At 35.8% G+C, this 15,708-nt stretch overlaps 2 protein-coding genes across 2 annotated transcripts; one reads left to right on the top strand and one right to left on the bottom strand.

The window, feature by feature from the left end:
- Positions 1 to 101: 101 nt before the first annotated feature.
- Positions 102 to 4,651, top strand: LOC117319457 (protein BANP-like; the record flags this gene model as incomplete). Its single annotated transcript, XM_033874254.1, is given in 4 exon segments — positions 102 to 265; positions 950 to 1,173; positions 1,372 to 1,536; positions 3,595 to 4,651. Coding segments are annotated over 4 exon segments (703 nt in total), but the record flags the coding sequence as incomplete, so codon positions are not given.
- A 510-nt stretch (positions 4,652 to 5,161) lies between these two features.
- On the bottom strand, positions 5,162 to 14,755 carry LOC117319455. Its single transcript, XM_033874253.1, has 2 exons — positions 14,592 to 14,755; positions 5,162 to 11,806 (listed from the first exon to the last, which is right to left on the bottom strand). The coding sequence occupies exon 2, from the start codon at positions 11,129 to 11,131 to the stop codon at positions 8,804 to 8,806; it is 2,328 nt and encodes a 775-aa protein (XP_033730144.1). The 5' UTR covers positions 11,132 to 11,806; positions 14,592 to 14,755; the 3' UTR covers positions 5,162 to 8,803.
- Positions 14,756 to 15,708: the final 953 nt, after the last annotated feature.

Genomic DNA, 15,708 nt, shown 5'->3' with positions numbered 1-15,708 from the left:
AATTTTATAAATTATTGTGTTTCTCAAAATTCTTGATTGATACCTGTTTTATGGATACGCATTTATTTGAAAATGTTAAACAAGCACAATCTTATTTTCAGTGACCTTCTCCATATACATTCTAACTGTCGGACAGCAGAAAAGATGGCGTTGACGATGCTTGACTACCTTTTTGACAGAGAAACACAGGCCTCCTCTAATGTATCAGGCATGGGCAAACATGGAAAGCGACAACTTGATCCTCTCATGATCTACGGTATCCGATGTACGCATAACAAAAATTTACATTTATCATACTACTAGTCCACAATGATTTAAAAGATTAAACTTGCTGTAAATCACTTGGGTTGAACGGAAGGTATGGAACTTTTCTCATCTTGGGATGTATGAGACTTGCCAAATTGGAAAATGTTTGCAATCTTTCACTTCTTCTGTACATGTTTAAAAGAGATTTGATGTTAGTTTGGTCTCCGCATTCTTTTCTTAAGAGAGCTCAATGTTGTATAACTCTAAAGAATATGGACACCTTGGACAGAAGGCAGTCCAGGATATATAGGGCTCGAGAAGTTCAACATTTAAAATCCTTGTCATTAAACGTTTGTTTGTTTGTTTTTGTTTAGCGTCCTATTAACAGTCAGGGTCAAAGGGTCATTAAACATAACCATACAAAAAAGGCAAGGAAGGTATACTGAAATGAATGTGTTCGTCAATCTATAGATGGATGTTTGTTAAAATTGCTACTCCTTGCACTCTCTGATACTTCATACACAAAATTCGTACCTAAGGAAGTTGTATGCTTGTTGTGGAGTTTTCATTTTAATGATTTTCCTTGAAATTATGTCCCTTCAATGATTTACTTACACAATTTTTATTTGGAATTTGTGGTGTTAAGTGAGCCTTAAGTTTTAATTTAAATCGTACACATAGAGTCTTAATTCAACACCCACAGGTCATCTTATACATAGATTTGGCGTTAATGAAGCGGACTGGCATCGAATTAAACAAAATGTAGACTCTAAATGCAGAACAGCATTTCGCAGAAAGCAGAAAGGAATGCCACTTACAGTGAAGGCATTCCGAGGAAAATCTACCCCCACCTATATACAAGTGGGACCAGATGAAATGGGCAGTGATGAGGACTCTCTTCAGGATGCAGAACTACATATACACCAGGTACTGACAGTGGTACATCTGTTTTCATTTCAGTTTTACATTTTTGAAACAGCTAAGATAATTTTGTGAAGTTCAATATTTAAACGCTCAAGTATTTGCAGGAGTTAAAAAAAAAATCAGTTTGACCTGAGATTAAAATCATGGAACTGTGTATCACAGCATTTTCTTTTTGTGCTATATTTTCAAACTTGAATACAGGGCCAACTGGATTTAAAACAGACCATGGCTGCCATGCAGACAGAGGGCTTACCACCAGGGGAAATTCAGATACTACATGCCACACCTGAACAGATATCTCAACTCCAGCAGGCTCACCACATACAGATACTACAGGGGGATCAAGTCATCCAAGTTCCAATGCCTGTAAGTGTTCCCTGAATTGGCAGAGATGCTTACATGTGTGTGCCATCCATCCACACAGACAGATGGTGTAGAAAATGATCTTGGGTGGGTTCTACATTGTTTGTGCTGCAAAATTCAAGCCAGTTCACTCTATTAGCACATTCAATAAAAAATGGAGCATCTGAATTCCCTAAGCTTGCATATAGAAACGTAACAGACAGCTAACTTTTAGGACTTTCAGTAAAGACAAAATATGCAGTTCCTGCAAAACATTTCATATTTTAAGAATATAGATATTTGTGTAACAGAAAATCAAATGACAAATGAAGACATTTCTTATATTTGTGCCCTGTTTGGGCTTAAGGTATGTATCAAGGACATGATACTGTGAGGAAATCTTTGGGTTCTGTCCCTTGGCCGAGACATACCAGAGTCTATAAAAATGGTAGTTGCTGCTCCTGCTTAATGCTCAGCATTTTAGGGAGTGGGATACCAGTTCAACCATTGTCAGTATAATGTGACCGAGCGAGGTGTCTTCAGCAGTATACCTTAAACAAATACATACACTATATGCATGCATCTCTCATACAGGGAAGCCATTCTTAAATGACCGCAGCTGTTGATAAGACATTAACCCTTACCACACTTATCACGGCATATGCCGTGCTCACAAAACTGTCCCGTACTGCTAATCACGGCATATGCCGTTTGTTTGTAGCCTCTAGAATGTACCACCTGTTACTGGTAACAGATACCCGGAACACATCTGGATTTATCTCTATCTACTAAAGCATGAATCTGAGTCTAATTTGCGTTTGTTATTTATGGGGGGTTTAAGTAAAACTTTCAAGATAATAACTGATAACAGAGCCGGTGATGAGTGAGCACATTGTCGCTGCAAAACATGGCGGACTCTTCGGACATGTCGGAAGGTTAGGCTGATAACTTTGATGATATTATGAATATGATAATAAACTCTGATAGAGAATCTGAGGAATTTGAAGGGTTTGATCCCCTCGATGTTGTTAATGCACATTTGGTGGAAGATCGGCAGGTTGAAATGGTCCAATCTGCAAAGAATCCAGACCTTGTCGAGGATAACGAGATGGGATGGGAGAGGGAAGATCACGTACCGATAACAGCCCCTATCTAGTCATGAATCATAAACATGTGATATACAATGGTTGTGTAAATAAGTTCATTATAGAAGATTGAATGAAGTGACCAACTGACTTGTGATAAAATATACAAAAAACAAGGCATTGTACAAGCGTTTATTTCAATTAGTATACCTTTAATTGCAAATTAATTTTACCTGTAAACAAACAAAACAAAATCCTGAACAGTCCAATAATCCTAGACAATTGTAGTGACAAATTACCATTTGTAATGAATATCATGTCTATTATTTTCTCCTTTTTTTTAGTTCTTTATAAATTTTCTGATCAACAACACTTTATGTGATAAATATATTGTGAAAGAGGAATTTGGTTTGGTTTGGTTTATTTTGTTTAACGTCCTATTAACAGCTAAGGTCATTTAAGGACGGCCTCCCGTGCGTGCGACATGCATGCGTGTGGTGAGTGCGTATGTGTGTTTTGGGAGGCTGCGGTATGTTTATGTGAAGTCCACTTGTGGTAGGCCGGAACTTATGCCGATTTATAGTGCTACCTCACTGAAGCATACTGCCGAAGACACCCAGCAGGACACCCCACCCGGTCACATTATACTGACAACGGTGAACCAGTCGTCCCACTCCTAATATGCTGAGCGCTAAGCAGAGGGAAACTACATATTAATCTATACTAACATTATTACATATTTTCAACTTTTATCTGATTTAGTTCATTGATGAATTATCACACGAACAATATTTAGAAAAGAATAGAAAAAACTATATACTAGTCCAATGGTTTAAGTGAAAGAAGCTCTTAAAAAGCGTATGAAGGAATATTTAGCACCTGATAAACAATTGTCTATATGTTTTGTACACATACAAAGCTAATTACATAATGGACAGGTGTAACAATTGTCCATGTCAAAATTTGTCAAAAGATGACAATATACAAACTTTTACAGATGACCCAGACAGAGGACGCTAACAACCTCCAGGTGGCAGTGTCTTTGCCCCAATCTGACAGTGTACGTGTGGCCACAGTGACGACGGAAGATGGGGATGTCGTACAACTTGCTCAAGTAGATCCTGGAGTGGCTGACCAAACAAGCTGAGGCTGTCACACATGATAACAAGGAACAATATGTGATAGTGCTTGTGTTATCAGCTACCTCTATATGTCTCATAATTATTTTATATAACATCAGTGTGTTTGTTAAAACTCATCAGATATCACTTATCAGTATCACTGAAATAGATTCAAAGGTTTGAAAAGCAGTATAAGTAAGAAATGTCTTTCTATTTAAAGTTGAAAATAACTTGAGTGTAAGCATGTTATCTCATAAATACTTATACACTATACTTCTATAATTTATAAATTTTTAATGAATTCGATTTTGTTTATATCAATTTATGACAAAGGTTTTACACACAATTCAGATGATGAATATAGTATTCATATACAGTAAAATCCTGCTGACTTATATCTGTTGGTGCCGGAACAATATTTCAAGGAATACAAGGTATTCAGAAAACTTGTATAAACACAAGTGTGGTTGATCAGCACTGTCAAGAGCCATTTCGGCATCAATTGACTTGTGGTACGCAACTTTTTCAAGTTAAATATAACATATCCCGCCTGAAATTTGTTGAATCAGACTTATTTTGGTCAAAGGTCAGTAAATCAAACAAAAGGATTGAGCATTAAGGATTGAAGATTTCTGAAAGTTACTTGGCTTCTCTGCCAACTCCCATTCAATGAATAGATAGGATTGAAACAAGAAATTACTAACCTTCAGAGCCAAGGCAGAGTTTAAGGTTTTTAAGAAATAAAAATTCAAGCAATCCTACCACAAGGTACCAACTTTACCAAAAGTGGGGTTTTGAAGATGAAAGTCACAGTACTGCAGGTGGATTCCACTGAAGCTAAAAGTTGAATATTAAAGGTGGTCATCACCCATGTAGTAAAATGTTGGGGGGAATATCAAATTTCAGACATAATAAATTTTGCCTCCAGATGGATATTCCTTCTTTCATTTACTTTATTTGACAGGCTGGTGTCCACCTTAGCGTGGAAAATACTTTCCTATAAATAGTCCCATCTAAAGGCTATATTTGAGCAAATAACATGATAATAGCAAGGCTACTATGTCACATTGGTTTTGGTGAAAATTGTACATTTCCAGGCAAGATTCCAGCTGCCAGACTATGAGCTTTATTTTCATTTCAACAACAGCGTTATCATGATTGCATGTTTAATTCCCATTCATTATAAGCCTTTATTGTGATTAAAAGATTCTTACATGGGCCTGTTCAGAGGACAGGGCTATCTGAACCAGTGTAAAAGTTAAGCAGAGTGCTGACCAGCCAAACTCTTACACAAGGAGTTTATAGCTGGCTAATAGGAGGCTTTCTGAGTGCTAGCTGACTAGCTAAACTCTTACACAATGGTTTAGATATCCTTGTCAACAGAACAGGCCCATATTTTGATATTTTTCTCATATACATGTATTTGTAACAAGAAACAAATTCTAAGATTATGTGAAACATTTTAATCACGTCATCAATGTCCCAATGAATGTGCATCAAAATTTCAAAGATTGAATCTTTTATTTAGTATTTATCGTCTGTGACAAAGTTGCGAAGTAAGACTATCGTGTTCTTTTCCGACGGCAATTGCAGCATTATCAACAGTTAACTTTGAAGTTTTGTGTTAAGGTCTGTTGCTTAAAAAAGTATAAGCCCAACTTCTACCAAACTTGGTGTATAGTTGGATCACAAAGTGGACATCTCAATGCAACCTTCCCTTTACAGAGTATCATCTAGATTGTGTGGTCCAGTGACTCCGGATATAGTGGATGCTGACTTCAAAGGTTCTTGCTTAGCTCAGTTTCTCAAAAAGTATCAATGAATTTTATTTCAACCAAACCAGGAATATAGTTGCATTATAGTATGGTTATATCAACACACCCTACATATTACATGAATTTAAAAAAAATGTATTTTTGGGTTAAAAACCTTAAGATTTTGAGAAATTGATATAATATCTTTATGCTTCTCCAATTGGTTAACAACTTAGTTAACATCAACTGGGAGATACGAAAGCAGTAAATCCTTTACCAACATTACTGTCACTAGCAATATTGTTATTGGTGGACAAACATCAGTGCGTTTTAAAAAGCTTGAAGCAAAATTTTGATAGCTGAAAATAAGTCAAAAATATTCAATATGAATAATACTTCTCGACATGCAAACTTTTGGGAAAACATGCTTCATTAAGATTTAAGGATTTCAAAACTGATTATAGTGGTATAATTGAATTTTTGATGTTATACATCTGAGGCCTATACAGTATATTATTATGTAAGTCTGTATAAATCAAGAAAATGTTCTTGAATACTATTCCAGAAGATTAATAAAGACGACATAAAAACATCTATTTTTGCAAACTATTTTATTTATTGCCATTGCTTATGGAATAAATTTCATAATCATGGATTCTGATAGTATGGGTACCATATCATTTTTTATTCTTCTAAAGCATATGTATATTAACTGCTGTTGTAGCAGAAAAGCACGACACATTTGACTATCACAAATTTAGAAAAGTAATGTTTATCTAAATGTACAAAGCATACTTTAAAAAAGGATCTTTCATGTGGGCTCTATGAGATTGTCTCCCTTTTCTGACTACGACCGATTATATTGAAGAACTTTACCGTGAAACAAGTTCAACAACCCCTATATACATTGTAACTCGTGCAGAAAATCATTATTTACGAGTTGTACACTCATAACTCTGGTACAAGTCGCACATCAGCCATGGTCACATAGGTCATATATGTGTATAATTGGACATTCCCTAGTGTAGTTAATTATCAGACGTTCTTTGGCGATAGATTAAAATTTGGTAAATTGTCGTCGCCGTCTCCCCTTTACAAGGCAAGCTAAAGCTCAGGAAAGTACAGGGCCCATTTACTGACAACTTTAGAAGAAATAATATTTTGAAATAACAAATTTGGTCGAACAAACTAACATTTGTTTGTTATTAAGATATTTTGAAGAAAACAAAAAAAAACGCGAAATGGATGAAAAATTTTCAGTATCTTGGAAATTTGTTCCCCATTCATGTTTGTGTTGCATTTTTGCATAAACCGGTATTTCAGCATTTTAAGATTCCGAGACTTTCATCCATGAAATGATATTTTGATTAGACAACATAATTTTTCCTGATATAAATCATGAAAAAATATTCGGCTTATAAATGACGTTGGCCTATTTTCAAGGTCCTTTTTGTGAATATAAGAAACGTGTGACCACGTACATGGGTATGTTTGATTCAACAAAAGCACCAAGAGATTCAGACCCTCTGGACCTCGATGAAATTGAACATAACACATACACTGCGATAATCATTTCATCTTGGCAAAACAAGCAGATGGTAACTTGACTATTATTTAGAGAAAGTTGGCGATCTGGCATTGCCTGGGAAATATACCATGGAGAAAATATTATCCAATTCTCTTTGATCATTTCCTTTCCAACACTTTGTATCCAAAGCATATTTTGCTTTGCATGAAGAAGCATGGTGTCGCGTATCTGCACTCTTCCCATATGGTGGACACTCAAAATAACCGACTTGACTCGACCCATCAGAACTGTTCCCACATGAACATGCCATGTGGCATACTGAACCACTTGAGCAACAATTGCGAAAGCCACAGCAACTGTTTCCACATGAATTTTGCACATTACTACATGAACAAGAGCTTAATGATCCACACGAACTATTTCCACAAGAACATGAGGTATAATGTCGTGAGCTGCATGGACAATAATTGTACGTTCCACACGAGCTATTAGCACAAGAACATGCCGACACGAAATGTGAATTGCATGACGCTGAATTATGTGAACCATGCGAGCTATTTCCACAGGAACAGGCCTGTGCACAAAATGAACTGCATGCTAATGAATTCTGTGATCCACAGGAACTATTTCCACACGAGCATACTGGTACATGATGCCGTGAACTGCATGGTAACGAGTTCTCTGATCCACATGAGCTATTTCCACAAGAACACGCCGGCACACCGTGTGAGCTGCATGAACAGGAAGAGTGCGATCCACGTGAACCGTTTTCACACGAACATGCCGTATAATGTCGTGCTTTTGCTTGATGTGAGCCATTCGACTCATTTTTAAAGGAGCATTTTCTGTCAGATGTACTCGCTGAAGTTGATTCTTTGCTCTTAAAACTCCCACCAGTCTTCTGCATTCTGCACTTCAAACATGATTTGGTACGACTATAATTTCTGGGCTTCTGCCGACATTTTGGACATAAAGACAGACACCACTTTTCGTAAGCTTTAGCTAATCTGGAAAGCTTGTTGCAATCTGGATAATCATAATCATAATCATAATCTTTGCTTTTGCTGGTTTTATGTTTAACACCACATTTTCCTGGGGTTAATGTTCCCTTGTCTTGTATCTCCGTAGGATCCACCTGTTCGTAAATGTGCGAATTCTCGACCATGGATTTTTCTGGTATGTACAGTTCAGCTATGTCGGCGTAAATAGATATCGTATCGCAACATGCATAATCGTAAACCTCATTTTTGTTTGACTGCTTACCAGGAGTGTCTTTGGCTGAAGACATGTTTCCGATATTTTTCGCTGTATATAATGCAGATTTCTTGTTTGAGGCGGCCTCCATTTGCTTTTGGAAGCAATTATTTGAATATTCAATATTGTGATCTGCTTTGCCTTTATCACAGGGATTACTTTCGTTCGTTTCCATAATCGATTCAGATACCGATAATCCTTGAAAATGTTCATCAAGCGACATGTAGGTCCTATAAAGTCGAGGAGGAAGTCGGGGCCCTATATCGCTATCAGCTTCAGTGATATTCTTTGGCTTTCTAGTACGAGGTTTGGGGAGTGGCATTTCTTCCACCCTGGCATCTGTCGTATTTGTACTAAAAGTTTCGTTAACATATCTCGTTCCCTTAGCCTCATCAGTTGGCAGCACCGTAAGTTTCACATTGTCGCCGTTAAATGGTACAGATAGATTTAATGCCGTAGGAGCGCCAAGAAATAATGTGATTATCCGGTAAACTCTCTGAGAGAATAGCACGCTGAAGTTTAATTGGCAGCTCAGATGACAGATTTTCTTCAATAATTGGCGACAGCAGGGTTTGACCACACCCCTTCATTTGCTCTTGAATGGAATGGCCGTTGCTTAGGAGGAATTTTAGGCGGAGTTTCTCTTTCATCACATTCAGCAAGGTTGTTGTACACGCATCCACAGTTAGAATGTTTTTCGTTACCCGATACTGATGCTTGGTCATCATTTTTCAGTTGGAGTTCGAAATTTGAAGACATATTTCCTAATGTGGAAGTGTGTGTTCCATTGAATGGACGTTGTTTTGGGGGAATTCTTGGTGGGTAGGCCTCAACAAAATTATGACTGTGTTCCCTGTGTCTGTAACTTGGATATTTTGTGTGAACTTCAGAGACTTTAGTCATGTACAGAGGATTGTCAAAAACGATATGGTAACGTCTAACTCCATTTTGTTGACGAGTTAGACGACGGGGAGATATATACATTACTTCATCGCTGATAGGCAGTGTTTTACTTGCACATTCCGTGCCAGATTCATGTTGGTCGATTCTACTATTTTTTCGGATACCAACGTTTTGTTCCAAAGAAAATCTTTGCATGTGTCCGCCAAAGATCTTAATTCTACTATTAGCTCGAGCAAGTTTCTTTTTTCGAGGTAAAGGTACTGGGCGTTTTTCACGATATGCCGTTTTTGAAGTTGGTAGTAGGTTGAGTAAATTATCTGAATAACAGAGATCAGTAGCATCTTGTTCATTTTCACATGTCCTTGTACTGTTTGGATGATAATCTGTATCGATTTCAACTTTTGATAAAGAGCAATTTATGTTTGATGTGGTTTTAGGCGAGATTGCTTCGTTCTTTGTGGAAGTTGTTGCCTTTGGTATTGCTTCACGTACATACCCAGGTATTTGTTTCGGACCAGGTTTTGCTAAAGCTGCCTCATTGTTCACAGCCTTGGCTGATTTGTTCTTGCACATAGATTGTGTTGATGCATAAAGCATGTTTTTTGTAATTGTGGAAAAATTTGCCTGTAAAAATCTACATTTTTCTTGTTTCGTTGTTTCATTTTGTTCAAGAATACATGCAAACTTCGGCTCTGTTTGGTATGATGTCCGATTGTTGTTTTGAATACATGACAGATTAACTGTTATGGTTTCCGTGTCCTGTACAGTATTTCCCGAAAAATTCGCCCCATCACATTCCATGGTTGTATCGTTAGTACCAAAAGTTACTTTCATTCGTCCTGATCCATTTGAAGTTATATACCTGTTAACATACTGGTTGGCTGTCTTTTGGTTGGATTCCGCTGTTGTGCCCCCAAGCAATTTGTGGTAAGGTGATGGTCCTTGCATAATTCCATTTGCTTGATTGCGTTTGCTCATATCTGCCTCTGTGATATTTTCGATTTTCGGATTTGCTGTATCCGAAACAGTCATTTTTTCAGATAAATTAATTCCATTAGTTTCTCTAGGCTTTGATTGACATTTTGAAAGATTTTTAACAGTTTCCTCTATTCCGCTATCTGCAGTAGTTTGAGATAAGAACCGATCCTCTGGCATGCTGTATTTTTCTGTTGTCACAACTCTGCAAGCATAAGGACTGTTTTCCCCACGATTTTCTACGACATGTGCAGGTATGGGCCAGTTTACATACGTCACGGTTGACTTTTTAGCAACTGTAGGTTTGCTATCTAACTCGAGTATATAATCATTTTCATTTAATTCCGAGTCTGTTTCAAATTGTCTTATTGGGTATTCAGGCATTGTTTTAACATGGATTCCTGCTTTTGGCAAAGAATAGTCGATATGTTTTGTGGTTTCAGGCGATTGTGCACTGTACGTTGAAGAAAGTACTGCCGTGTTGCTTGATCTTGCTCCACGTACATATCTAGGTTTCGGTAACGGTTTTGATCTGGGTTTCAAGTCCATGTCATGGTCTCTGTTCACAACATTGATATTGTATATATATTGCTGTTTTGATGATGTGCTTTGCATTTGACTAATACTTTTCGGAACATTTGCATGTAACACTCCATTTTTTTCTTGTATATTTTCTTTGCTTTCTACAGGAGATAGAAACTTCGATTCTGCTTGGTATGATACCCAATCTTTTCCTTGAATATCGGTCGAATTTGAGCTTGGGTGTATAGATAAAGATACAAGTACAGCATTTTCCTCAGCAGTTGCAGTTGCAATGTCCTGTACATGGTTTCCCGAAATGCTTACCTCCTTATATGCCATGTTTGCATTGCGTGGTCTTGCTCCACGACCAGTTTTCGGTAATGTTTTTGGACCAGGTTTCGATACCAAAGCCTTCCCATTGTTCTCGTTTTCAGAATTGATCTTGTGGATCACTTCGTTTATTGGTCCTCGTGACATGTTATTCGTTTGATTAGAGTATGAGAAAGTTCTTCACTGTGAATCACACTTCATTTAGTTTAGATGTATTGCATTGTTCACCAGGACATGTGGAAATTGATTTTCTGTAATTTATGTGATACCGATTCCTTTCTTAAATATCACTAGGGATATGTTTAAATCATGTTACACGATTTAAACAACACCAGTACTAACGGGTTTTTGTAGAAGTTTAGCTTTAGTGTCAGTTGATCGCAAGACATGTTCTGGCTTCACAGTTAGGGCAGGTCGCTGTACAATGCCAGTAGACGTCATCTCTAATACAGCCTTTTGTGTACAATAGTTGTTAAAAACGAAGATTCTCGGTTTGGATTTCAATCATATCCGGTAATCCAGAGTTAAATGTTGATAACGATATTTCAAATGCCATAATATGTCAGGTAGACATCTTTGAAATATTTGATTATCGATGGTCTCACATTTTTGTGTGCCAAATATGGCAGATGTCATTTAACAATTAGGACATGATTCTTGTTTGTGGATCCTCCGTTCAAAGGGTACATAAATCGATCCTATCAGCTAACGACCATCTAGTGCCGGTTGGAAACAATTCAACAAGGTTATCTGTCTAAACGGTGGATATTCCTCCTCCTTCTTCCTGTGCTCGTCATCAGGTTTAGAATGTATGCACTGTTTCTGAAACAAAGATATATAATTATATAACGAGCTAGAAGAAGTGTTGTAAACAACAAATGTCTGATAAACTAAAGTGTTTTAGTACAATAATCACAGTTTCTGTTGGTAATATTAGCGTAGATTTAATGTCGCTATATTAATTGCATATAGTGCGAAAATAACTACAGCGAACGTTAATATTATAAAAACAAATGTACCCTGTGAAACTATAAGGTGCTATGGCTACACATTCTACTTTTAGTTGCCTTTGTCGATCCTGTTTAAAAACTACAATGACGATGACATAATATCATATATGTATACACCATCTCGGTGTGCACATAGCGGATAAGACATATTTCAGGAAATGACATTGTATGGTACGGATGTTTTATATATAGAAACGCGTGTTTAAACAGGACGGAAAGTAAAGCTGTAACATTCATTAAACCTCAAGTTTAGGTACATTTATTTGTACAGCACTCCTACGCCCACAATACACATTATTTACATAGAAAAGCGACATTGATTCAATATATTACAGGAAAAATTATATATAGATAGGGTCAAAGTCGTATCTCTTTTAACTTTTTGTTTTGTCCTTTCCCAAGAGAAGAATTGAACGCCAATCTGTCAAAAGTCTCACACCTTTTTCAGATCGTTAATCCTTTCATCGATCAGAAGAAATAAGAACCACCAGGAACTTAAAATGTCAAGAGCCTACCAGTATGAATGGTAATCGCCAGTAGTAATCTATTTTTTCTCTTCGGAGATACAATGCGCACACATTGGAATCAGTAGTAGTGTAAACACGTGAATAATGAATATGTCTAACTCTATTGGGAATAACGATAACAATAATTAATTGTGGTGAACTTTTAACGTCCAATCAACACAAATAAGTCATTGAAGATTGGTTGCTTACTGTGTATAGTGCAATTTCTCACCCAGTCTATTATAGGATACTGGAATAGGTCAGATGTGTGTCAATATTCACATCTTACAGTGCTTGGCATCAATTTTGATATGGGTATGTCAGGAAATAAAACTTTTAACTTTTCTCACATTGGCGAAGATTCAACCCAAAATTTTGTCCCCTCTTACTTACCGTGCGATATATTCAGTATCTATATAATCTCGTGTACTAACGATGTATTTCTATCACGAATTATTTAAACCATGTTGTATCATTAAGGAGGAAACTGATCTGTGTAAAGAAACGACGCTTATAAATACATTAATTTCTTGCATTTTTAAAGAAATATGTAGTAGTATGGAACGCCATAGCTGTCACAAATGGCAGAAACATAATATATCGGTTAATGATTTTAACACAATGTATATCATTTAACTTCATCAATATGTGATTCGATATCAGTCGTATATGCTTTAGTATTATCAGTATGATTTGACCATTACATTATTTGATGTCACCATTATATTGGTTGGTCTTTGTCATTACATTATTCAATGTCAACATTATATTACAAGTATTTGATTTTTGTCATTACATTATTTGATTTCACCATTATATTAGTTGATTTTGTCATTACATTATTGGATGTCACCATTATATTGGTTGATTTTATCATAACATTATTGGATGTCACCACTTTATCAGTTGATTTTGTCATTGCATTATTTGATGTCACCATTATATTATTTTATTTTTGTCATTTCATTATTTGTTGTCGCAATTATATTATTTGATTTTGTCGTTACATTATTTGTTGTCGCCATTATATCATTTGATTTTGTCATTACATTATTTGATGTCGCCATTATATTAGTTGTTTTTGTCATTACATTATTTGTTGTCACCATTATATTAGTTGATTTTGTCATTACATTATTTGATGTCACCATTATATTATTTTATTTTTCTCATTACATTATTTGTTGTCGCCATTATATTATATGTTGTCACCTTTATGTAATTTGATTTTGTCATTATGTATTTGATGTCATCATTATATCACTTGGTTTTGTCATTTTATATTTGATGTCACGATATTATTTGATGTCACTATTACATTTATTTATCACATCATATAATATTATGTGACATCATGTAATATACTAATAAAATCGTAATATTATAACGATGACATCATATAGTATGATTACAAAATTAATCAATATAATGAAGGAATCCTGTAATATAATGAAAATATCAATTTATGTAGTATTTTCTATACCATATGTGACAGCTATGGCGTTCCAAATAGTAGCATATAAACCAGCATGTAAAATATGCGTTACGAAATTAAATACTGAAACTATACATGCATATACACACGATTTTAACTTCATTTGTAACATATTCGGGGCCACAAACGTCAGGTTATTTAAATATTATACAAAAATACACTCAAGATATAAACACCTGCCAAAACAGATTTAGAGTAAGATACAGTAGAGCAAAAATGAATTAAATGGCATTATAAAGCTGTTTCATCTTTCTAGGACTCGTCAATGATGCTTAATTAATAGTCTAAAGTGACCATAGTATGACACCATAATAATAATAAAGATGAGGAAAACAATGCTTGTCTCATTATCTTGGTGATGGTTTGAAAAGACTTCACAAATATGACGATGCTTTAAAAAATGAATAAGTTGATATGCGAACCATATATAACCTTTTATCCCGCTAGGACTATGGGGTAGAAGTGTGAAATCATAATGGGCCTAAATAAACGAGTCATAAACGTTATCTTATGCGTTCTGTTGTAATATGGTCGTGTGCTTATTATTCCAAATTAATACCTAAAATATAGATTAATCAATTATCAATTATGCTTACCTTTGAAAAAGATCACATGGCTTGTTTGCACATCTTTCTAATCTGTTGTACAGCTTTTAACCCATTATATTACGATTGACTGCCTACCTTCCAGGTTTCGCTTAAGACTATATACACCCATGTATCCATACACCACCAAGCTCACAGTATGGGTAACCGCCTTCTCTTCCTTGTCTGACTCACTAAGTTGTATCACTTCTATAGCTAAACTTATGACGAGTTAATTGACGCCAGACTGATGGCTTATGACCTGTATAGTAATGAGCTTTAAACAACGTCAAGCTCTATGTAATGCCCAAGCCTAGAGAGTAAAACAATTAATCATATATATCCAATATCACTCTCATGCTGCCGGCCTGCCCTCCCCCAATCCCCATCCCCCCTTTTTTATTCACTATTACTTAATTATTGTCACAATCGTAGAAGACATAAGAAGTGGGATGTCAGAGTACTGAATGTCAGAGAGTATGTATAAAAAATGCAGGTTATATGTAATGTATAAGTGTATATCATATAATATATAAATAGGCGTTTCCATTGCCCCAAGTTCTGTCAATATTCATGTAAAATTTGCTGTAGGAAAGTAAAACAAAATTCCTAAACTACGACTTTTCTTTTATTTCAATAAATTAAAGGATTTCCTATAGAAAATTTTATATTTAGGGATTGCATTTATAAGTTTGATATTGAATAAAAAAATAAAAAAGAAGTTAAGGAGTATTGATAAAACCAATGTCTGGTCTAATTATTATTATTATGTGCAATTCGTTACACGAGGACGCTATACAAGGATTGTTGGGTATTCCCGTGCCAATAAGAAAAGTAATCTTTGTATAAATATAGCAAAGTTTGAAATTAGACAGCTTTCGCCCTTTTCCAGGCTCTGTTTGATCTGAAAACATGATGACCGACAGGCGGTCATCTTTGATTTTGACAATTGAAGTTTCTTATCGCTATCTCTTCAGAAGTACTTTTGAGATTTTTCTCAAACTTCATTGGTAGGTTGCCCTTGCTCCATAGTTTTGCCGTTTTGATTTTGAGTCTGATCCAGAAACAAAATGGCTGCCAGGAGGCCATCTTGGATTTTGGTGATTGAAGTTTATTATCGCTCATTCTT

This window comes from Pecten maximus, unplaced genomic scaffold (assembly GCF_902652985.1).
Source record: "Pecten maximus unplaced genomic scaffold, xPecMax1.1, whole genome shotgun sequence".
In the NCBI taxonomy this organism is placed as follows: domain Eukaryota; kingdom Metazoa; phylum Mollusca; class Bivalvia; order Pectinida; family Pectinidae; genus Pecten; species Pecten maximus.
Note: the sequence above shows the minus strand (reverse complement) of the source record. Positions and strands in the feature narration are given on the sequence as shown.

Coding starts and splice junctions, on each gene's coding strand:
- LOC117319455 (XM_033874253.1), bottom strand. CDS start 11,131: ATGTCACGAGGACCAATAAACGAAGTGATCCACAAGATCAATTCTGAA.